This window comes from Culex quinquefasciatus, chromosome 3, assembly GCF_015732765.1.
Source record: "Culex quinquefasciatus strain JHB chromosome 3, VPISU_Cqui_1.0_pri_paternal, whole genome shotgun sequence".
NCBI lineage: Eukaryota > Metazoa > Arthropoda > Insecta > Diptera > Culicidae > Culex > Culex quinquefasciatus.
The window spans coordinates 142,445,894-142,469,983 of NC_051863.1; the positions used below are offsets into that span (position 1 = coordinate 142,445,894).

The following is a 24,090-nucleotide window of genomic DNA, read 5'->3' on the forward strand; positions in this document are numbered from 1 at the left end:
GTTACACTACACCGATGAAGAAAAGGACATGTCGTTGTATCGATACATAATGGCTGGGAAGAAGTATCATGAGTTCATGGTTGGGAATGTTCCCGGCATAAGCCGAGCTACCCTTCTAAGGCACATGGACAAACATACAACGGACATTAAAGATGGTAAGAATGTTTGGTTTAATCTTAAACCTTCATTAACTTCCTATTTTTTCAGGGGTGATCGACGCGGCGGGTCTGAAGCGTTACCTGACCGAGAACGGCTATCCGCTGACGGTGATGCTTGCGGAGGATGGGACGAGGGTTACCCCGCGTGCCCAGTACGACGAGCGAACAAACACTTTGACTGGACTAGTAGCTCCGCTTGACCACACGGGACTTCCCAAACGAAACTACTTTGACGCCAGCAATGCGCAGGATATGGCTGACAAGTTGAAAAATTGCCGACTGGCAAGCACTGCATACGTTCAACTAGCAGTACCTCTAGATCCAAATGCGGCCCCGTACGTGCTGTTCTACATGGGTACGGACAACAGCTTTACGTATGCAGATGTACTCAAGCGTTGGCTTCACACCATCGACTTGCTGAAGAAGCATGGCATCACCGTTTTTGGTATAGCTTCAGATGGGGACCCAACTCTCCTGAAGGCAATGCTCAGCATCATGCAATTGGCAGATGTACCGTGTGATGAGCTAGGTGTTAGATTTCTTTGGAAACTTGTTCAGCGCACCTATCTGTACCAAGATATAACGCACACAGTGAACAAACTAGCGCGCAAGTTGTTCAATCGCAAACGAGCGTTAATGATTGGTACATCGGTGGCTAGCGTTACCCACCTCGATGCCCTGTTGGATAAGGTTTCGAAGGACAAACACGGTCTCACGTACGGTGATCTTCACCCGACCGACCTCATGAGCTTTCGACCTACGGAAAAAGTAATGGAGGAAGCCGTTATCAACCTGTTGGAGGAACATGTGCCTGGTAGCGAGGGCACGGTAGTGCTGCTCCGCTACATGAGCGCTATATACCGAGCATATACTGATGTATCGTTGGCGCCGATTGAAGCCATCTCAATGCTCTGGTACAGTTAATCTATGGCACAATTGTTGGGTTTAAATTAAACACCGTTTATTTCCACAGGGAGGCGTTGTTTTTCATGCGGGCGTGGAGGAACTGGACATTGAAGAATAGAACAAGCAGCTTCCAATGTGTGACAGCAAACACGTACGCTTGTCTTGAGATAAATGCTCACAGCCTTGTGCTGGCAGCAAGAGACTGCCGCGATCGTGGCCGACCCGAGGAATTCTTAGTGAGGTGTTTCGGCAGTCAGGACGTCGAGGCGACATTCCGGAATCTTCGATCGATGACGACAATGAACCATACCCAGACGAACCTCACTTTCAAGGAAATCGGCGAAAAGCTGCGGCGAGCTCACATGCTGCATCAAATTCAGCACCGTAACCGTATTAAGTTTCGATTCCCTGGTCACACGGGTCCGACCAACGTGTTCGTGCTACCGACACTGCCGACGGATGCTGAAATAAAAGCCGCACTAACCAGTGCTGAGGGGAGGGCATCTGAGGTCTTGGGCAAGCTTGGCCTCTTGCAGGCTGAACAATCTTTCGAGTTTAGTGTACATGCCCTCGGGGACCGGAACTGGGAAGACTTGATCGTTTCCGATAGTGAGTCTGACACGGAGGACCATGAAGACCATGAACCCGGTCAGGAGGTGTATGAAGCTAAGCATCTGTTTTCAAACTTTTCGGGCCAGATCGCGCTGCCTAACAGCACGTCCGATAAGCACATCTACCTGATACGAGATGACCACGGGAAGGTGTTTCACGTTAAGAAGAGTAGTGTAGTGTGGATGCTTACTGCGTCTAAGGTTCAGGAAAAAGCTCGTATGATACGTTACAAACAGCCCATGCCTAACTAGGGCAAGCTAGGTTGATTAGGTTCATAAGTAATACATATTATATCATCTCCGTACTCTTGGAGTGTTCTTTACTATCCATGATGACACTCTGACTATGCAACCACTAAGGTGGTTGAATAGCCAGGGGGAGTGTTATAACCGGGTGTTTGTAGTTGCCTATTTACTGGTCTCTACAAACATCCGGTTTATACTCTTTATACAATGTTGCCCCTAAATGTATGCAACCCATGAAATGCACAAAAGTTTCAAAATTCGTCTAAGTCCCGGAAATGGGAAAGTTTTCATTCCTGTGATGGCACCACTGAGCTGAAGTGAGATGAGTACCCACAGTTGTCTGGGTTGGGTTAGTTTGAGGCGAAGTTCGCCTACTTGGAGGTGAAACTTGCCTATAAGGAGGTATAGTTTGCCTATACGGAGGCAAGGTCTGCCTATATGGTAAAGTGGAGGCCAAATAGGATTACTTGGAGGCGAGTTGACTGGTGTACACGGACTGGTGTACGCCGATGAGCTTAGGTACCGGTATCCACGCTGAGACAAGGTTTACTTAAGTGGAGGCCAAATAGGATTACTTGGAGGCGAGTTTCGCCTACATGGGAAAAAAGTTCACCTAAATTGGCAAAATTTGCCTAAGTCTGGCATATGAAAAAGGTTGACATGGTAGGCAACCTCGGGTGCGCATCCGTACACTTCGAAGGAATGTACCGTCCTAGGACTGGGAACATCGTGTGCGCAAACCCGCGTACACCCCATATACGCGGACTGGTGTACGTGGACTGGTGTACGCGGACTGGTGTACGCCGATGAGCTTAGGTACCGGTATCCACGCTGAGACAAGGTTTACTTAAGTGGAGGCCAAATAGGATTACTTGGAGGCGAGTTTCGCCTACATGGGAAAAAAGTTCACCTAAATTGGCAAAATTTGCCTAAGTCTGGCATATGAAAAAGGTTGACATGGTAGGCAACCTCGGGTGCGCATCCGTACACTTCGAAGGAATGTACCGTCCTAGGACTGGGAACATCGTGTGCGCAAACCCGCGTACACCCCATATACGCGGACTGGTGTACGTGGACTGGTGTACGCGGACTGGTGTACGCCGATGAGCTTAGGTACCGGTATCCACGCTGAGACAAGGTTTACTTAAGTGGAGGCCAAATAGGATTACTTGGAGGCGAGTTTCGCCTACATGGGAAAAAAGTTCACCTAAATTGGCAAAATTTGCCTAAGTCTGGCATATGAAAAAGGTTGACATGGTAGGCAACCTCGGGTGCGCATCCGTACACTTCGAAGGAATGTACCGTCCTAGGACTGGGAACATCGTGTGCGCAAACCCGCGTACACCCCATATACGCGGACTGGTGTACGCCGATGAGCTTAGGTACCGGTATCCACGCTGAGACAAGGTTTACTTAAGTGGAGGCCAAATAGGATTACTTGGAGGCGAGTTTCGCCTACATGGGAAAAAAGTTCACCTAAATTGGCAAAATTTGCCTAAGTCTGGCATATGAAAAAGGTTGACATGGTAGGCAACCTCGGGTGCGCATCCGTACCCTTCGAAGGAATGTACCGTCCTAGGAGTGGGAACATCGTGTGCGCAAACCCGCGTACACCCCATATACGCGGACTGGTGTACGCCGATGAGCTTAGGTACCGGTATCCACGCTGAGACAAGGTTTACTTAAGTGGAGGCCAAATTGGATTACTTGGAGGCGAGTTTCGCCTACATGGGAAAAAAGTTCACCTAAATTGGCAAAATTTGCCTAAGTCTGGCATATGAAAAAGGTTGACATGGTAGGCAACCTCGGGTGCGCATCCGTACACTTCGAAGGAATGTACCGTCCTAGGACTGGGAACATCGTGTGCGCAAACCCGCGTACACCCCGTATACGCGGACTGGTGTACGTGGACTGGTGTACGCGGACTGGTGTACGCCGATGAGCTTAGGTACCGGTATCCACGCTGAGACAAGGTTTACTTAAGTGGAGGCCAAATTGATTACTTGGAGGCGAGTTTCGCCTACATGGGAAAAAAGTTCACCTAAATTGGCAAAATTTGCCTAAGTCTGGCATATGAAAAAGGTTGACATGGTAGGCAACCTCGGGTGCGCATCCGTACCCTTCGAAGGAATGTACCGTCCTAGGAGTGGGAACATCGTGTGCGCAAACCCGCGTACACCCCATATACGCGGACTGGTGTACGCCGATGAGCTTAGGTACCGGTATCCACGCTGAGACAAGGTTTACTTAAGTGGAGGCCAAATAGGATTACTTGGAGGCGAGTTTCGCCTACATGGGAAAAAAGTTCACCTAAATTGGCAAAATTTGCCTAAGTCTGGCATATGAAAAAGGTTGACATGGTAGGCAACCTCGGGTGCGCATCCGTACACTTCGAAGGAATGTACCGTCCTAGGACTGGGAACATCGTGTGCGCAAACCCGCGTACACTCCATATACATGGACTGGTGTACGCCGACAGTGTTGGTGGCAGCATGTAGCGTCGCTTGCGCTCGACCTTGCCAGCGTACGCCCCATATACTTTATCCGATGTACGCTCATGAGCTTTGGTCAAAAATGAAGAAGAAGAAAAAAGAAAAGAAGAAGAGAAAAAAAGAAAAGAAGAAGAAGAAAAAAGAAAAAGAAGAAGAAATGAAAAAAAAACGGGTTAAAAAAAATATTTGCATGACGAGTCGGGGTCACCATATACGCTTACTATTCCAGATGCAATTCCACACGGACAGGGACCCTGGGGTCGGGAAGTGCGAGATCGTCGACCCATGTAGTAGCGCACGCGTGTATGGTGGCCCCGTCTACGGGCACGGAAGAGGTCCCGCAGAGCATGCCTACCTTCGGGGGAAGCAATCTTTACCGGTTCCGGGAGTGGCCAGGACGTGACCAAACTCCAGGCTGGGGGGTACGGGGACTTTCGTTAAACACCGATGCATACGTCCGCGGACATGATGTCCCGATTTGCCCCGACTTGTGATGCAGGCGGTTGGAGATCATTTTATTGCATACAAATTTTAAGTCGTCTTTGGGGAACGCTCTGCTTTCTCGTACCTATGGGGAGTCAAGTTTGGTAATGGAGGCCCTTCATGAGCGTATATGAAAACTCCATCATTGAACCGGGATCGTCATACGCGGTTTTACGGGAGGTGCGCACTCGAAGATACATACACGTATCTACCACCGAGAGCGCGAGCCAACCGTAGACCGGTGCCCCGTATGAGCGCAGGCCCGCAGAGAGGACCCGACGAAGGTGGGCGAGAGAAGATAGGGACGGAGACGGAGAGAGGAATCGGATACGGGTTCGGCTGTTCGGCGGGAGCTCACGAAAGTGTACGAACGCCCGAACAGAGAGGTGAGGTGTGGTGTGAGCGTGACCGTGTTGTTAACATGGACGTCATACGTGGTTCTACGGAGCGGTGCGCACTCGGAGATGTGTCGGAGATGTATCTACCACCAAGAGCGCGCGCCCATCCCAGACCGGTGCTCTCGTATGAGCGTACGTCCACTGAGACTACCTGACTGTAGAGGGTACGGACACGACGGGAAAAGGAATCGGAGAGAGGTACGGCTGTTCGGCGGGAGCGCACGAGAGAGTGTACGCGAACGCCCGAACAGAGAGGTGAGGTGAGGTGTGAGCGAGACCGTGTTGTTAACATGGACGTAATAGGTCAGTCAGCGATCGTATCGTGTATTACGTGTGACTAGTGTTCTAGTACGAACGAATGGGAACCTATTTGGGAACCTCCAGTACGAGGGTATCGAACCGTGGCTTTGAATGAGGTGCAATGCATTGGGATGACATTTGACTACATTTGGTTGACATTCGGGTGGCATCCGATGTGGTGAGACACCCTTGTTTCAAAGGGACTTTTATGTAGAATTGAAATACTCAAAATTCCGTAAAAAAAACTATTTGAAAAAAAAATATTTTAAAGGTTACTCAACTGTTTAATTGTTTGGGACATATCGTTTTTTGGGAAATTTAATGTACTTTATGAATCTGCATTAAACCCAGTAGGGTAATTTTTTTCATTTAGAACATAATTTTTCATTTTAAAATTTCGTGTTTTTTGTAACTTTGCAGGGCTATTTTTCATGGTAGGATTGGAAATAGAATCTCGGATTCGTGATCAGGGACCAAAATTACTACTTAAGGAGTTACATACATGTAAATCGGCAAAAATGTCAGAGGTTAGTTTGAGTACAAACTTAAACTTTTTTTAAATCGGTTTTCAGGACATAAAAATATACATTTTCAACTATTAACATTATAAATTTGAAAACATTTGGTTGTATCATTGATACGACGACGAAAACGAAGTTGACTTTATAGCTGTCGGCCACCATTGCTAGTACCAACCACTACTAGTGTCTTCCTTTTTATCTACAAGGACTTCGCCGCCCTGGGCTCCTAAGTGTATGAAAGTATGGCACGGAGCGACGGCGCCGAATACCCATATTTACACAAAGAACTTTAGAGCGCCCGCTGCGGGATTCGAACCAGCGACCTCCGGATTGTGAGTCTAGTGCGCAGTCCGATTGATCCACACGGGCGGGACATCATTGTATCATTGATACAGCAATATGAATTTAGCATTTCCAAAAAACGGGTGCCACGATATCTCCACACTGCCTTGACCAAATCGGCTCAAAATCCCGTGTGCATGACGAAAGCCGATTTTCAAAAAGTTTATTTTTAACAAAAGATAAAAACATATTTATGTTTTTCATGTTAAAAATTGATTTTTTTTTATTGAGTTGCCTTGGAGAATTTGAACGGTGCGCGTCGCGGTCATCACGCAGGATTTTCGTTGCCGTTTCCGTCTTTGTTGTCCCCCCGATTGTGTGTGTTTTTCGGTCCGGGCGGTTTCGCGTTTTCGCATTTTATTTAGTTTTATCTTTCCACAGCCGGCTGTCTAAGATTGAATCATTTATACTAAAACCCAACACCAAATAACCGGGAATAGTCTCATCCGCATCCATCCTGAGAATGCATAATACATCACACCATTAAACAAAATTTATTGATTATTAGGTCGCATCATCATCCTCTATGTTGAATCCTGGCCATTACCCTTACCCACTAACAAAATCCCAAGTAGAAGTAGTTTTCCGGCACACGTGGGGGTGTGGACTAACATTCCCGTCCCAATCCCCCCGAGATCTACAAACTGACATGGCGGGCGCCGTTGGTGGCCAACGACTGTTACCTATTTGCTCCAGATCTCGTTTAATGATCTTGAAGTTTTATCTTTTCAGCGCATTCATACATGCTGTTGATAAGGGAAACACCATTAGATCGTTTAATCGTATTTTACCTGGGTTAAGATTTCCAAAAAAGTGTCCACGTGGTTTGTGGATGGTCCCATGAAAAAATCATTTAAAAAAACAACTTTGTATCATATGAAAGGTGCCCCAAGAATGCAAACAATTTAAAAACTCACTACAGATATTTGAAAACATGGAGTTGCGGTTTCATGAAAAAGTGTTAAAATTTAATAAGCACGAGCAGTTAGATTCTTGAGCTAAATTTAATGATTATTTATTTATTCCCGCCCGTGTGGATCAATCGGACCGCGCACTGGACTCACAATCCAGAGGTCGCCGGCTTGAATCCCGCGGCGGGCGCTCTAAAATTCTTTGTGTAAATATGGGTATTCGGCGCCGTCGCTCCGTGCCATACTTTCATACACTTAGGAGCCCAGGGCGGCGAAGTCCTTGTAGATAAAAGGAAGACACTAGTGGTTGGTACTAGCAATGGTGGCCGACAGCTATAAAGTCAACTTCGTTTTTCGTATTTATTCATAAGCTGAAACCAGAAAAATTGTTCTGGGAAAAGTTATTATTTTAGAACATAATTTTTGCATTATATTTTTAATTTCAACTTTATCTGGCACCAGAGACAAATTTAAAAGCTTTAAAAAATATATTTAAAAGCTCATTTGGACCATTAAAGTTAATGTTCTAAACAATTTTGTAGAAAAAAATTAATCAGAAGCGGGATCAGAATAATTTCGAATAAATTTCAAATTTCCCGGGATTTTCCGGGAAATTGGTTGAAAATTTTCCGTTTCCCGGGAATATTGTATCCCCGGGAAATTGACCGCTCTATGTTCTACGCTGATATTGAGTCAATTTTGACCAACTATCTACAACAAAGCTCATTTGTTTACCAACGATATGCATGATTTTGTTTTTTCGCTGCAGTCAGCTGATCAGCTTGATGAATTAATTATTCCACGAGCAGCCTCTCGGTCAAGAGCATCCACCTTTCCGCCTTCCGAGTGTTGCAGCAACCCTACTCAAATGCAGGTCACGAAACTTGCCCGGCACTTGAGGGATGAAACGGCAAAAACGTGAGGCGGCGTACAATTTGTCGTAAATCAACTTTTTGAAGAAATGAAAAAAAAACGACGCCAAGGTTCACCGGGGAGCACTCGTTAAATTCTTTTATGTTCGCTAGCAAGAAATCTAAAGAAAGTTCATGCGTTGACAGCCATTACCTTTAATGTTGCAACCTCTCAGAGGTTGAGCCGGAGCGGCCAAAGTTGGCAACCGCAAGGACATTTGTGGCCAACAATAAAATCTCACCAGAGGTCCACCATGGAAAAGTTCCTAACGAGTGAGGCGGTCGCACCAATGTTTAACAAATGACGGAAAACATGGGGGGTTTTGCAGGCTGAAAAACTAGCAACAAGATGTTGGACCAGTGCCAGAAAAAAAGAAAAAAGATTCTGTTCGGAACAATGTCGAGGCGTGTTTAAACGGTACCCTGGTGAACGATTGCAGCGAGCCGATATGCACCAATCTACTACGGTCCTTTGGGTATCGTTGGCCCAAATTTAAGGTCATTTATTGTGACCTCGTTTTACGGCTTTGTTTGGCCGTTGTCTTGTACCTTGGGCAGACGTTATTTTTAAACCTCAAATGCCCATTATTGTAGCTGACATGGTGTCATTGCCAATTGTTTTTAGGCAGCAGAACGTGAAGAGTTATTTTTACCGGGAAGTTTTGGCTAGGGCTACGTTTTCATAAAAGTGTTGAGAAGCTCTATTTTCTGATAAGAATGCCAACCTTGGAACATCGTAACTCATTTTTCTACCATCGTAACATCACGATTCTAGCAAGTTTAAAATATTGAAGGGTGAGGAGTATGGTTGAATCTGTGGTGCTAACCTGTTTCTCTTGAATACTCGTCAAGTTCAAACCCGACAACTTTTCGGCAGGTTCCCTCTCCGAGCGTAGACAGTGCACCAAGGCGTATGTGATAGTTCTTAAGCGCACACTCAATAATAATCGTCAGTGACTGTGATGTAATTAGTTCGGCTTATCGGTTAACGCGTAACTCGGGTATCGTCAACCTGTCGGAATCGAGACATCCCTTTCCGGTGGTCATCATCCGTTGTCAGTCGATAGTCTTCGCTGCCAAATGCGAACCATCATTAGATGAGCCGTCTTGTGCAGAAGTCGTGCCATGTCCGTCAGCATCGTCGACCAGCTGCTGTAACGACTGCAACTGCAACAAGCCGTCAAAGATGATAGCGAGCTTTTTCCCCGACCACATACTGGGGAGAGGACAGAACGCCGGCAGCAGCAGAACTTCGGTGGCATCGAAGGTTACCGCCACCGAGGGACACAAGAACCAGCTGTATCATCGGATCATCTACGCACTCATTAGCGATAAGTTCATCAAGAACCGGCGACTCCGCAAATCGTCGGCCTTTGCACTGCTCTACCTGTCGTACGTGTTTATCAAGATGCTTCCAGTGACGCTGGCCATCGAGACCGGGGCCGGTGGGGTGGTGGCCGTGGCAACCGCCGGCGGCGGAGGAGGAGGTGGGGACGGAACGGGACTCAAGTCCGGCGTGACCGGACTCACCACGCACTCGCGGACGCTGCCCGAGATGGCGATGGGACAGCCGCCACCCCACCTGGACGAGGACGACGACGACTACGACGACGAGGAGTACGACGAGTACGACATCGTCAAGAATAAGTCGGGTGAGTTGTTTAAATTAATGTATCATTTCCCACTTCACACTTGAGTTCTCAAAACTGCAGAGAATTAACTCGTTTATACCTATTTCATTTAGCTCTCAACTCAACATTTCATGTGAACAGTTCAAGTTTATTCAATCTAACATAAACTACTTTGGAATCGATTCCCATGCAAACATCGTTTGCATTCATCGCTATCGATGAACGTAATTTCATGAGAATCATTCAAATCGATTGCACTCATTCGCACCAATGCACAACTATCCAATACCGGGTACTTTGCAGTATTTGAAATTCCTGAATCATTTTATTTCATTACGACTCTGTTGCAAATTTATCGATAAAAACCCGGAAACCCTTCACAATACCTCGGACGCCATTTGCGTTAAATTTGCTAGCTAAATCGTTTTCGGCTGTGCTTTTTCACTCTCAATCAATCTGCTATGAATGAGTTAAGGCACACCAACACAGACAGACTGATGAATTAAATTTGTCAAGAGGAGAAGACGGAATGGATATTTAGTACCTGAATTAATGCTGAAGACTTCATAGTGTGACAAAGCTTCTTGTTGTCGTCTCACAAAAATATCGTCGTTAACACCTCCCAAGCTCGAGAAAAAGGGGGAATTTGTATGGAAATTTTACATTTTTCTCGAGCTTGGGAGTTTAGGTGTTAAAATGCTATCTTGTTCCACATTTATTTTATGCAGATTTAAATAATTCGCCTTTTACCCTGTACAGAATCACAAAATTCAACTTCTCATGTTTACAAAATGTGCATGCCATAGCAATATTTCACATTTAAGATACTTTCAGTCAAATGCAGTTTATCACACATACAGCAAGGTGGTACAAATCTTAGAACTCTCAAGTGCTAGCTGGTTTATTCGATGTTTCCTCCTAACTGCTATTTTGATCCAGTTGAAATGTGCCCGAAAATAGCTCTTCCTGCAATTTCTCATGGAAAATTCGTCTTTCGTGCTAACTTTTTCTTACAGCAGAATAAAATGGCAAACCCTTTCTGTTCCATTGATCTGTACAGGATAGCATTATGTTATGGAGCACAAAATTTGACATTTTATATTTTTGTTAACGAACGGATTACCATAATAAAAAAAATTAATCAAAAATAAATATTTTAATCATTTTTTTTGCTAAAATGTTTAAAATGCTTTTGAAATCATTTTTTTTTTCGAGATTATTTTTTTTATAGCATTAGCAATGTTCTCTTACAAAACCGGAAATGGATTTGATTTTTATTTTTTGTGTCATTGGTTCACCCATACAAGTCTCCATACAATTTTGGCTGCTGTCCATACAAAAATGGTACGTAAATATTCAAACAGCTGTAACTTTTGAGTGAATTTTCTGATCAAAAAATTGTAGGTATTGTTGAGGTCTCTTGAGAAAAAAATTGGTACACGGAAAAAAAATTGCAGATTTTTTTATCAACTTTTTTTTCACAAAAACTCAATTTCCTAAGATACGATTTTTTTGATTTTCGATTTTTTTATATGTTTTAGGAGACAAAAACCCGCAACTTTTGAGCCATAGAGAAACATGGTCAAAAAATCTGCCGCCGATGAAATGAATTATGAATTATGATTTTTTGAAAAAATAGTGATTTTTGGAAAAAATCGAAATTTCATGCAAAAACAAATTTGTCGTAATTTTTTTCATGTAAAATTTAATTTTGAATCGAAAAGTACTTTACAGATTTTTTGATAAAGGGCTCTGTTTTCAAGATATTGCTACCGAAAGTTTGATTTTAGCGAAATATTTGCAGTCTTTCGATTTTTCAAAACAGTGACAATGAATGACCTTTTCTAAAAATATATTTTTTTAAAGTTCTGAAAATTTGCTATGAAATTGTCTAAGAGACATCGCAGATTGGACTTCTGGTTGCTGAGATATAGCCGCTTAAAGAAAAAGAAACAGGAAAATTTAAGTTTTTTATGTCTCACCAAAACAACTCACCATTTTCTAATGTTGATATCTCAGCAACTAATTGTCCGATTTTCAATGTTGAAACATGAAACCTTCGTGAAATTTTCCGATCTTTTCGAAAAAAATATTTTGAAGCAAATTAAATCAAGACTAGCATTTTAAATGGACGTAATATATTTTTTTTTTTCAAATTAACTGTTCTTTATTGAAAATCCAAAATATACAATCTGTCCGCAACCTCAAAGTATGTTTAGAAAATTACAAAATTGTGTTTTAACAAGTTTTTTGTTGTTCCATCGTATATCTCGCAAAGATTGCTCAAATTTACCTAAACTTGGTGTACCATAATGCTTTAAGTTAAAACTTATTACCTCGCCTATTAGAAAAAGCGCTGCCTTCAATCTACTATCCTTACTATCAATATCCGTTGCTAATATTTCTTCAGGATCATCGAATTCAGTGTTTGGCCCTTTAAAAATGTTAGTCTTGATTAAAAAAAATCAAAATATTGTTCTGTTCTGTTCCTGTTTTAACCAAAATCAATAAAAAAAAATCAAAACATTTTGCAAAAAATGGCTATGTTAAACTGGGTGCTGAAAAGACAGAATGCGTTACGTGATTTCCGAATGAGCCTCACTCCTACTGCTACCTCACTGCTGTAAACATAAAATAAATGTTTGAAGCTATGTTCAAGCTCAAACCTAATTTTTGACTGCTGGAGTGATCTATTTTGAAACAATTTGGGCATATTTTAATCATACAGTTTGCTGTAAGGATATTACATATAATTTTTGGATTGTATGCAACAGCGACGAACCGTCCTAATTCTCCATACAAACTTTGGAGAAAAACCATTCGGCCCTGAAAAAAAAATTAAAAAAAAATTCAAGGTGCACGTGTTTTTGGGGACCCCAAAGTTTATGCTTCCCCTCGAGTTGAGCTTGCGCAGTCAATTTAGTAAATTTTTGTAGGTCAGTGATATAAACAACTTCCACTTCAGGCCGCTTTGCGAACCCCTATTCAGCACTCATATACATGCATACTATAAATTTGACCTGATTTGCTACAGATGCCGGTGTTGGATGAAAAATAGTTAAATATGATATTATTTTTTTAATTTAAAATTATGAATATACTTTTATAACAGTATTACTCAGTCCATTCAAAAATATATTAAATTAAATGGAATATATTTAAAGCGCTAGACATTTTGAGGATCTGTGTACTTAAATTTTAACAGTTTTTTCTTATAAGCCAAATGAATGCTGATATATATGCTGAATAAAAATTGTAATGCTATAAAATCGATTACTAAGTATTCAACAGTTCATCTATTTCCACAACCAAATCTTAATTTCAAGACCAAAATTTGATTTATTTTTTCAATTTCGGTAATTCCCGGGACAAATTAAAAAATATCCGGGATTCAAAAATTCCCGGTTTTGGAAAAATCCCGGAAATTTTGTCCCGGGAATTCCCGGGTTGGACGCACTAACATGAAACGATTTCTTCCACCTACTCAACATTTAATAGGCTGACATCCTTTAAGATTTTCAGCAAAAGCTTTTTTAAGAATTTTGTTAGACATTCCTGTTGTTGTTGTTGTTGATCGGATTTATTTCGTGGGGTCACTTAATTTTGAACTTAAACAGAACATTAATTCAAATTTTTATCGAATCCGGAGGGTTGCGCAAAAAGTGCAATGTAATTCTTATATTCTTGACCGGATTTTATCTTTATCTAGCAAAGTTCTTCAAAAAGCATTTGAAGGTAGAAATTCCACACTACTTAAACTAAAAATTTCACAAAATCTGGTTGAATCCCGAACACCAGTCAATTGAATTTTGAGAAAATTAAATGATACTGAACATTTTTATTGATATTTTCCCAGTACTAGTTTAGCCTTAACCTAAAATTCACGAAACCAAACAATCATCCCTACAGTCTTCAGTTCTACAGTTCAATCAAGTATAACTAATCCCCTAACAACGTCATAAAGTCGGCAAACGATGTGAACAAAAACCACTGCTGCATATTTGGATCGATATGCACCAACAACAAAAGCTTCCTTTCTTATCGAAAAGACGACGACACTGACGATCTATAAATACACTTTTGAAAAGGATCCCCATTTTGACGTTGGTATAGAAGCAGCGTTCAAGCAGCGGCCCTTTGCGTCCGATTCGGCAGCCCAGAAATCATCAATCACATGCGATGTTATCGTTTTTTTGTGGGGCCTCCCTGCGTTCCTTTCCCGAATGCCATACCCATATCCAGCGCCGAAAAGCTTGTTCCTACATCCGATACCTACCTACAAACAACAAGTGAGTGAGCGTGGGTGGGCCGCTGCCATTCATAGTTGAAACAATCGACTCACAATTGATACATATTTTAACGTTCATTGAGTGGTGCGGCGGACCCCCTGACTTTGGCTATATGGTTATGAATGAGATTTTCTGTTTGGTGGGGGGTGTTACTCTCTGGAGTGGGATATTTGCATTGGACAAACACTACTTCGGTTCGGGGAAGAAGAGAAGTGGAGCAAACAAAATAAAGAAGTCCATATCGATTAGGGCACGTGAGTTTCGTGATGAGGAGGCGATGTGCCACGTGGGTGGCGGGGTTTTGCTGCATGTATTGACTGACAGTTGCAGTATTATTGAAATATTATGGCTGTCAATCATCTCAGGCTGAAAGGTGGCAATGTTGAAGTTGCTGCAAACAAGATGTAAGGAAGTTTTTGTCGATATGTTCTTACTTGTGTAGACAATCAAAAACTTGGGAAAACTTGCTCCCATGTTTGACAGCATATCATTGTATCGCAATGTAATGCCTTACTAATGTTCATGGATTCGAGAAAACACAATCTTTGTCATTTTTCAAAAAATCATTAGCAAAATATAATGTGGTCATTCCTTATTAAAGCCATGATTTTTTGTAATATTTCAACTGATACTTCTCTACCCTTTGACATGAATACAGTATGACCTTTAATTCGATGATTGTGCGAAGTCAATTGTCCGAACTCATAAGCCACACCCAAAGCTGCTCGTTCCGCAGCAACCTAGGGTGACTTCCCGGCCTTTTTACGGTTCAGCTTGCCACAACAACAACAACAAAAAGAAGAAGTGAAAAGCCCAAGTTATCCCTCGCTCGTCGCTATTATCCCAGCGCACGGCATCTCAAGCCGTCGTTGAAACCAATCTTTGGAAAAGACCTTTTCTCTGAAGCACCCATTAGGGTGCCATCTATTTAAGATAAAGTAGTGATGATTTGGGGTTCGGCTTTGCCCCACCTTACACTAAGGATCACATCCAAATTGAGCACCTGCTGGTTATATCAGGGCTAAATAAATGACTCCTTCTCGGTGTGCACACACACTATAGACATACACAATGTACTCTGCGTCAGGTCATTAGACGTCGTCACGTTGGATGCAACTCGAGAGCTTCACTTCAGGTCGATAACGTATCACCTGCTGTGTTCCGGTCGACGGTGGCAGCAATTAGTCGGAAGGCTCTCCCCTCCCCCCTTATCTTGTTGCCAGTCGACGGAGCATTCAAGAAATCCTAGCCAGCAGGCAGTTCGTCATGCTTATCTGTGGGACGACGTAATCGCCGGCCAGGTCTGCGCAAATTGATTGTTTCGTAGAATATTAGCTTGGTTCGTTTCTGTGCTGATTCTCGTTAGCCATACGAGCTTGAGCTTGGGACTGGCACTTGATTTACATACTGATTTATTATGCACTTGATGTCATGGAATACAAATTGTGTCAAATTGACAGACAATTATGCACAATTACTATTTGCAACTAGCTGTCAAATCAAAGCATAAATTTAATATGAGAGCAAATCAACTGATCTCAAAATACAAATAAATGTCAAGAAATAAATTACAAATTGAAAGCAAAATGAGCAATTCTTCACCAAAACTGGAAATGGATATTATTTATATGAATTGATTTGGTTCAAACTTTGTGGGGTCCTTTCCTGTGACCAAAGAAGCCATTTTGTGTCATTGGTTTGCCCATACAAGGCTCCACACAATTTTGGCAGCTGTCTTTACAAAAATGGTACGTGAATTTGAATTGTTTTAAGTTTCTATAAGTAGTTCAAAAGTTATGTTTAAAATTGTGTTTTGAAAATATGCTGATCTCATTTAAATGTATTTAAACTATGTCCGGATCCATCATCCGACCCATCGTTGGTTCGGAGATTGAAAGACCTTCCAAACAAGTCAAAAACATTGGAGATCTGGTAACCCTGTCTTAAATTATGACCACTTAAGCGATATTGGTTAACTTTTTTATTCCACATCTAGAAAAATAAGGTGAAATTTGTCTCCAAGTAGTAAATAGTGAGGAAGGCATCAACCACAAAAGTTAATTAAGTAAGTATTTTCACAAAAAAATCAATTTAAAAAAATCCATTTTTTATACGTTTTAGAGAACAAAAAAACCGCAAATTTTGAGCCATAGTACAGACAATAGTTTTGTTGACTTGAAAAAAAAGTTTATAGAATAGTTTTTTTTAGTTTTGAATATACAATCAAATTTTTAATTGAAAAGTATTTAGGGAAAATTCTCGTATGTTTGGCAGGTTAAGCTGTCGCTCCTTACTCCATCCAACTTACTGATTTTCACTATTTAAACAACTTATTTTGGAAAACTGTGTTCCCCTACTTTACAATTTTTGCACTGATATCAAAATATAGCCAAAAAAAAATTAACTGAAAAAATCCCGTTGTCCGAGGTTTCATATTGGTGTCCACGATTGGCAATCCCTAAAATGTTTTTTTTTTCGAAAAGCTTAGAAAATTACCAATAAAATTGCCAAGGAGATATTGAAGATAGATCTCAGCTTGCTGAATTAAAGCGAATAAAAGAATAAGAAACAAGAAAATTTAAGTATTTTAAAGCCTCATCCAAACATTCCCACATTTTTAATGTTAAAAATTGAAACATCTTTTCGATTTTTTTTTTTGAAATAGTTGGAATCAAGACTAACATTCCAAAATGCCAATAATTCAATATTATGCCGATTATAAAAGATATTCTTGATTCCAACATTTTCAAAATATTTTTTTCGAGAAGATTATTTTATCAAGAAAAGAAGATCTGATTATTTCACCGAAAAAAATCATATCATGGTTTCTAGCGCTTGAAGTAATTATATTATCTATAAATAAGCGCTCTTGAAGAGAACAAAAGTTTGTTTACAATTGTAAGTATAAATTGTTCCGAATTTGTGGATTTCAAGGGTCAAATGAAAGTAAAAGCGAATAGTTATGCTTTCCCTCAGTAAAGTTGAAATACAGACGATAATGTCATTCACTATTTTAAGTTTCAGTTGGCTTAATCCTTTCAAGACCCAATTCAATTTGAACCACTCTAATAAAAATTAGCATTTCGTCGTATTAGTGCTATCTTGTCGCACGTTAAGCGATGTTGGGCCAAATTGAGTTAAAAACGCCATTATGTGCAGCCCTCAATGACCTTCATAGATCTCCAAATTTCGATTTAAATTCTGCGATATTCAATAAAAACCGAAAAAACTGTTGTCACATTCCATATGAAAAAAAAGTTTCAATCTTGTGGTGCTATCTTGACTCACCCTGAACATTGGTGTAAGTGCGACAACTGGCCAAAGGGATTTCAGGTCAGAACGCGTTTGACACACGTACGTGACCAACTATCGTAAACAATAGTAATTATAACTCGGAACTCTGGCAACAAAATGCAACCAAACTTCGGAAAAATACACATAGAGGTCAGCCAAATAAAACGTGTTTATTATTGTTTACATTACGTGGTCTAGTTTTTGTTGATTCAAGATCAAACATTGAAACGCGTTTTTCTCAGAATGTCAAAGAGCGCCGTACGACAAGATAGCACGACAACGTCGATTTGGTGTACTTTTCAGTTGACAACATTAGCAACTCAAAATAAAAAATTAGACAACTGTGAATTTCAGCCATTAAAAAGTGATGAGTTCAAAACAACTCAAAGATAGTTTTTTTTCCAAACTGTCTTTTGAAATTAATCCCGTCGGAGAAAGGTCATTAAAATATGCAAATGAAAGAAAGATGACTTCAACAAGATACAAAGTTTAAACTCGCGCTGAACTAGCATGACCTCGTTCTCGGTACTAACGAGTGCTTCTACTTGGAAAACAGTTCGAAAACTTTGCTCCGATCAGAAACTCTGAAAGTTAACGCCACATCTGAGAGGAAAATTTGATCCTTTATATGTTCAAAGAATTAAACGTGCAGCAATTTGCGCCCAAAGTTAGGTGGATTCGATCGGAAGTTGGCTAAAATTTTCAGTGTGGCAGTCCCTTGGAGGAAATTTGTTTTGTCAAGAATTTATGAAAAAAAAACTTGTCCAGAAACGCTGTGCCACTAGCATTGACGATAAAGGAAAAACTTCATAGAACGCTGCAGAAAACGGAAACCAACACCGGAAAAACTTTTTCTCCCGTCCTCCCCGCGCCCCTCCACCCAGGGGAACCATCACACAAAGCGACGATGACGTGAAGGATGGCGATGTTGTGCCACCCTTAAAATTGGGGGGCCGCCCGGTTTATTTTTACTTCTGAATGAACTCTGCGAAAAAAAAAATTCTTCCTCTTCGTCTTTTCACCCCTGAGGCAAATCCACTTTTAGCCGTTTGCTATTGCTAAATTACTGTCGACGAAACGCGACTATCGTGACTGACGGCTATTTTTTGCCTTAATCCTGTATAGTTTGTGTAATTTAAGCCAGCGTTGGTAAACACCGGATGGTTGGAATTAGTGGTGAAATTAAAATCGAAAAACTGCTTTCACTTTTTCTCAAACCCCCAAAAAAAAGTCCGGAAAACCATTAGTTACTCAACTAAGTGATGTCGCCAACAATTAAATTGGAAGAAAAATTGTTCAACCAACTGTTTCCAGCCCTGGGTCGCCTCGTGCAACTGACTGCTGTGTGTTTAATTTGCGGATTGCTTGAGTGCAAGCGATAAACTAGGTCGGAACTAATTGCCAACGAAATAGGATTTTAAATGAGCGTCTTTCTGGAACTGCTGTCCGGTTCGGATGTAGTTACGTCCAGCGTTAACACATGCCCAGATTGCAGACGTCAGGAGCAGGACAACATTGGGAGAAGGTATCATCATTTAAAATGGTTATAACGGTCGACAAAACAATTTTAGGTAACTTTTTTTAGCAATTAAAAATAAGTTCCAAATAAAACTTGGTGAAGCAACAAACAGAAAACAAATCATTTCGTACGATCGTGAATCATGGTTCATGAACCTGGATGAAATTTATTCATGAGTATGGTGCATCTGCACTATAAACGTGAATAAGTTCTGGAGCAACACGAGAAAAGGGCGGATAAGCATTTTGACAGTTTGAACTATTTTGCTCTTTCTCAAGCTTCAGGTAACTTTTTCTCAAAATTCGAAAAGGGAAGCAATAGCTGACCTCCCCAGCTACCATTTAACACTATGGGTTTTGTAAAATAGTTGCCTATTGCCTAGGAAATTTCAAAATAGTTGCAGTTGTCCAAATGCTTATGCGCCCTTTTCAAATGTTACTCCAGAGTTTATAAAAAACGAAGTTGACTTTATAGCTGTCGGCCACCATTGCTAGTACCAACCACTAGTGTCTTCCTTTTTATCTACAAGGACTTCGCCGCCCTGGGCTCCTAAGTGTATGAAAGTATGGCACGGAGCGACGGCGCCGAATACCCATATTTACACAAAGAATTTTAGAGCGCCCGCCGCGGGATTCGAACCGGCGACCTCTGGATTGTGAGTCCAGAGCGCGGTCCGATTGAACCACACGGGCGGGACAATAAGTAATAAGTTTATAAGTTGTTCTCAAATTAATGAACACATTTTACGAAATTGGGAATTGACTTTTACAGTGCAATATTTATTGATATATTGGAAGTTTGTGACAGTACACAGTAGAAAAATTGTTATAATCCCTGTAAAACATTGTCTAACTTGGGAAGGTTTCACTTTTTCAACCTGAATCGACCTACACTGATTTATGTAGAAAGTTATCTCTCAGCCATTTTGGTCAAATCAGTGCCTGAGTCGGGAGCGTTCTTTTATTACGTAACTCATAAAAAAAGGATTTCTGGACCCCTCCCCCCCTCCCTTGTAACAAAATTTCCATACAAATTTAAAAAAAATATATGGAGCGTAACACGGCCTTCGACCCCCATCCCCCCCCCCACTGCGTTACGTAATAAAAGAACGCTCCATTAAAGGTAAAATTATTCATTTTTTCTGCATTTAGTGATACTTTTTTGACGTTTTTGTTTAAAAATGCAGTGATGAAGTTTTGTGAATTTTTGTTCAAAATGTTCAGCTGACTTCGCATAAAAATGACCCATTGCACAGTATTAAAATCATGGTAATATTACATCCAGGATTGAGAACATATTTTATGTCACAACAAATATGTAATACAGTAGTTGTTCGGTAACTGGGCTGAGAACGTAGCCCAGTCACCGAATGTTGCTCGTTAACTGGGCTGAACAAAAAATAACGAGGGGACCACCGATGCATAATATTTTCCAGATGAAATATAAAAATAAAAGTTATTCAAATTTATTTACAATGCTTACTTTTCATATTTCTTTAATTGTAACTTGATTTTTGCATCCATTAACCTCTCGGTCATTTTGGTTTGTTTTGGTTTTTTGACGTTTGTCTGCTTTTTAACTGGGCTACAGCCCAGTTATCGAGCGCCCAGTTAAAAAGCAGCCCAGTTAAACAACGCCCAGTTACCGAACAACTGCTGTATTCCCTCTAGTTTAATAAAAATTAACTAATATTTCATTGCAATTTCATCTATATATATAAAAAAAATTCGACGGTTTTGTTCGAACGCGAATCAATTCAACACGGAATGTCGGATCGAGGTGCTCTTTGTTGCGGTGGGTTCGTATAAGTCCAAGGAAGGTTCTTACGCCAAAAAGTGACAACTTTGGCCACTCTGGAACCGATTCCGGAAAATCTGCAGATTGTATGGGAAATGTTACGTAAAATCAAATTTTGATCACAGGAGGCTGAATTAGCAAACAAGTAAGAAACGTCAGGAAACCTAAAAAGGGCAGGACGAAGTTTGCCGGGAAGAGCTTGTTTTAAATATATGTTGAGAGGTAATTTTAAAACTTCCAACTTTACATCATCCAAATTTACACATTTTTTTACTTTGTGCACGATTGTTGTGGCTCGTAAATTGCTAGAATGTGGGGATTTTCTCTGGATGAATTCGGCTTTGTTAATTTTGTTCTTAATGTTAGCAACAAACACCACATAGATTGTTCGTATGTGAAACTGATTTGCTAGACTTGCTGAAGAGCACACAATATCGTTTTAGAAGTGCAAACTTCGAAAAAATGATCAAAAATGTTCTAAAATTTTCTTTTTCTAAAAAAAAGCATTTACGTATAAAGTCCAGACTCCATTATCCGAAGGCCTTGGCAAGCTTAAGTATGACGCCTGCACTACTCTAGTTTCAAGTGATTTAGATTTTTTTAATCCAAGATGGCGGCCAAAATGGCTGTGATGGAATATTGAAAAAATGTATTTTGTTTTTTATTCTGCAATCAACTACTCAAATACCTTTCGGATAATCGAACTTCGTATAACCGAAACTTTGGATAATCGAGGCTTCGGATAATCGAGTCTGGACTGTATTCTGATAACTGATGATGGATGCAAGCAAATTCTGTGCAAATATCATAATGTATGTTCTTTGTGATACAGTCTAAACTAATATCCTGCAAAATACAGCAAACATATAATTTTGAAATGAAAAAATGTTCTAAATGAAAAAAAATACCTCTCGATTTTTACAGTACTCAGTAAAACAAATGTTATATTAAATCTTGGAATGAGAACGTCTTTTATGTCAGAAAAAGCATGTAATTTTACCACTAAAAATGTCTAAATTTACCTCCTTTCCGGTATTAGAGGTAAAAGAGGTAATATTTAACCTTCCAATTATACACCCTTTAAAATTACATAATTTTTTACTGTGTACTCTTTTAAAACTGAATAGTGGCATAACAACGGAATAGTGGTAATTTACTCATTTTTAGAGGGAAAATTACACAATTTCTTTGTCAAAAGATGTACTCTTTCCCAGTATTACTCCTGGGAAAGAGTACATCATGATTTTTTTTACTGTGTAAAGCAACAGGAACTAGCAGCGTTTTTGAAACTATTTTTAATATTTTTAAATGGAGTTAACTGGGAAACGACAACAAAAAAAAGTACAGAAATACAACTGAAGTAGTGAGACAGGGATGACATATTTTAAAACTTTTTGACTCATTTGAAAAATATTTCGATTACCTAACTAACGATAGGTCGGATAATGGATCCGGTCATAGTTTCCATACAGATAAGTAAGATCCAGCTTCAAAAAAGTACATAAAAATCACTTAATTGGTCATAACTTGTGAAAGGTTTGTCAGATCTTCAAAAAAAAATCAATAGCAATCTATGGGAAACCAAACCGAACCGATTTGTTCACAGACATTTGTTCAATTTTCGGTTCTAGGTCGGTAGTTTTAAATGAAGATGGGTCTGTTTGAGTTTTCTGTGAAAAGTTTCATTTTTAAAGCAAGATTATAGCCTTGCCTCAGTAAGGAAGGCAAAAAACAAAAAAAAACAAAAAAAGCAAAATATAGTCGAAAACAAAAAAAACATATGCCTTAATCCCTGGGATTGTTCAGCTCAAATCAATCGCCATCATAAACAAGCAAAATTGTGATCATTTCCAAAAGTTATCCACCCAATCACTTCTCGTCCCAAGCCAAAAACCACTAATAAATTACGATAATAAACTACATAATCACGGACACGACACTATCCCAACCCTCTGGCAACCGTCCAGAGGAGCCGTGCTGCTTTGCTGTACGACGCTCACACCCACAACACCGTCACCGCCACCGCCACCACCCCCAACAACGACAACTCACTCACCTCTATTGATTCTTCCGTCAGTGTTGAATCCCATCAGCATCCGGAAACAGCTATAAAAATGGCTATAAAATTTAAATCCACTCCAGTTGCATTTTATTGCTTTCCGGCTGCGGCGTTACATGATGGCGTGTGCACGCGGAAAAAAAACTAACGCCGCAGCTGCTGTCGTCTTTTTGTGAACGTAGGTGTTTGTGAGATTTGCAACAAAGTACCAGTGCTCGGAAAATATGTGCAGGTCTTTGGGAAATGAAAACAAGTCATCTTGTAGCACTCGCATTTTGGGCCAAATTGAGTTAAGAACGCCATTTCGTGCAGCTCACAATGCCTCACCTTTTGACCTCCACAGATCCCAAAAATCGATTTCAATCCTGAGATATTCAATGAAAAACGATCCGTGCATTGTTGCCACTCTTCATATGAAAGAAGTTTCAAACTTGTCGTGCTATTTTGACACACCCTGCAAATTGGTGTAAGTGCGGACAACCGGCCATAGGGATTTCTGGTCAGAACACGTTTGACACACGTACATAGGAGCGGCCGTGGCTGACTGGTTACGGTGTTCGCTTTGTAAGCAAATGGTTCTGGGTTCGATTCCCATCTGCTCCCAACGAGAAAGTTAAGAACACATAAATTTGAAATGATGAATATGAACGAAAAATCAAAGTCGCTCGAGACGGGGTTCGATCCTCCGTCCTTTGGATTGGTAAGCAAAAATGCTAACCACTAGGCCATGACGACTTGGTGAGCGTGGACTGGAATTAGGAATACTGTTACAGAGAGCGAGTTGTGGCGCTATAACCACGGCAAATAGTGTCCAGGGCATTCGTGGAAATACAATGTCCCATCCCAGAGAGTCCCGGAGTACCAAACCTTCTTAGCGTGGTGCTCCCAACGAATACAACCAAATCTCGGAGCGTATGGTGGTGTGTCCCCACGCTTCTTCCTCCCCTGTCGATTCAGAATTGTGTTGTTGTTCGAACACTCAGTGCTCAAACTCAACCCAATTACGAGTCATCTCTGCGATACGGCTTTACGCAGTATGCCTGGCCGCTTTAACGCTTGTGATGTTTCAATGCATTTCGATGCAATGGCGCACTACAAATGTTAATAAATGACAAGAAGAGTGCTAGGCGTCATCTAACCTAAGGCACTCTCCAGGATCCCTTCGAAAGATTGGCTGCGCTAGGGTCTGATTAGATTAGATTAGAACACGTTTGACACACGT

General features: G+C 40.9%; 2 protein-coding genes across 2 annotated transcripts in view; both read left to right on the top strand.

Moving 5' to 3' along the window:
* Positions 1-2,675, top strand: LOC119770807. The gene is made up of 3 exons (XM_038266320.1): positions 1-155; positions 208-1,072; positions 1,132-2,675. Exons 1-3 carry the CDS (start codon positions 29-31, stop codon positions 1,925-1,927), a joined length of 1,788 nt encoding a protein of 595 aa, XP_038122248.1. The 5' UTR covers positions 1-28; the 3' UTR covers positions 1,928-2,675.
* Positions 2,676-9,131: 6,456 nt separating this feature from the next.
* Positions 9,132-24,090, top strand: part of LOC6038416 — a 61,376-nt gene continuing 46,417 nt past the window's right edge. Inside the window, exon 1 of the mRNA XM_038266322.1 lies at positions 9,132-9,931. Coding sequence (XP_038122250.1) covers positions 9,466-9,931 — 466 coding nt within the window. The 5' untranslated portion in view covers positions 9,132-9,465. The remainder of the gene's footprint in view (positions 9,932-24,090) is intronic.

Bases quoted from the DNA above. Each gene is read 5' to 3' on its own strand.
- LOC119770807 (XM_038266320.1), top strand. From the start codon at position 29: ATGTCGTTGTATCGATACATAATGGCTGGGAAGAAGTATCATGAGTTC. The intron at 156-207 runs GTAAGAATGTTT...CTATTTTTTCAG, and splicing joins TACAACGGACATTAAAGATG to GGGTGATCGACGCGGCGGGT. The intron at 1,073-1,131 runs GTACAGTTAATC...TTATTTCCACAG, and splicing joins GAAGCCATCTCAATGCTCTG to GGAGGCGTTGTTTTTCATGC.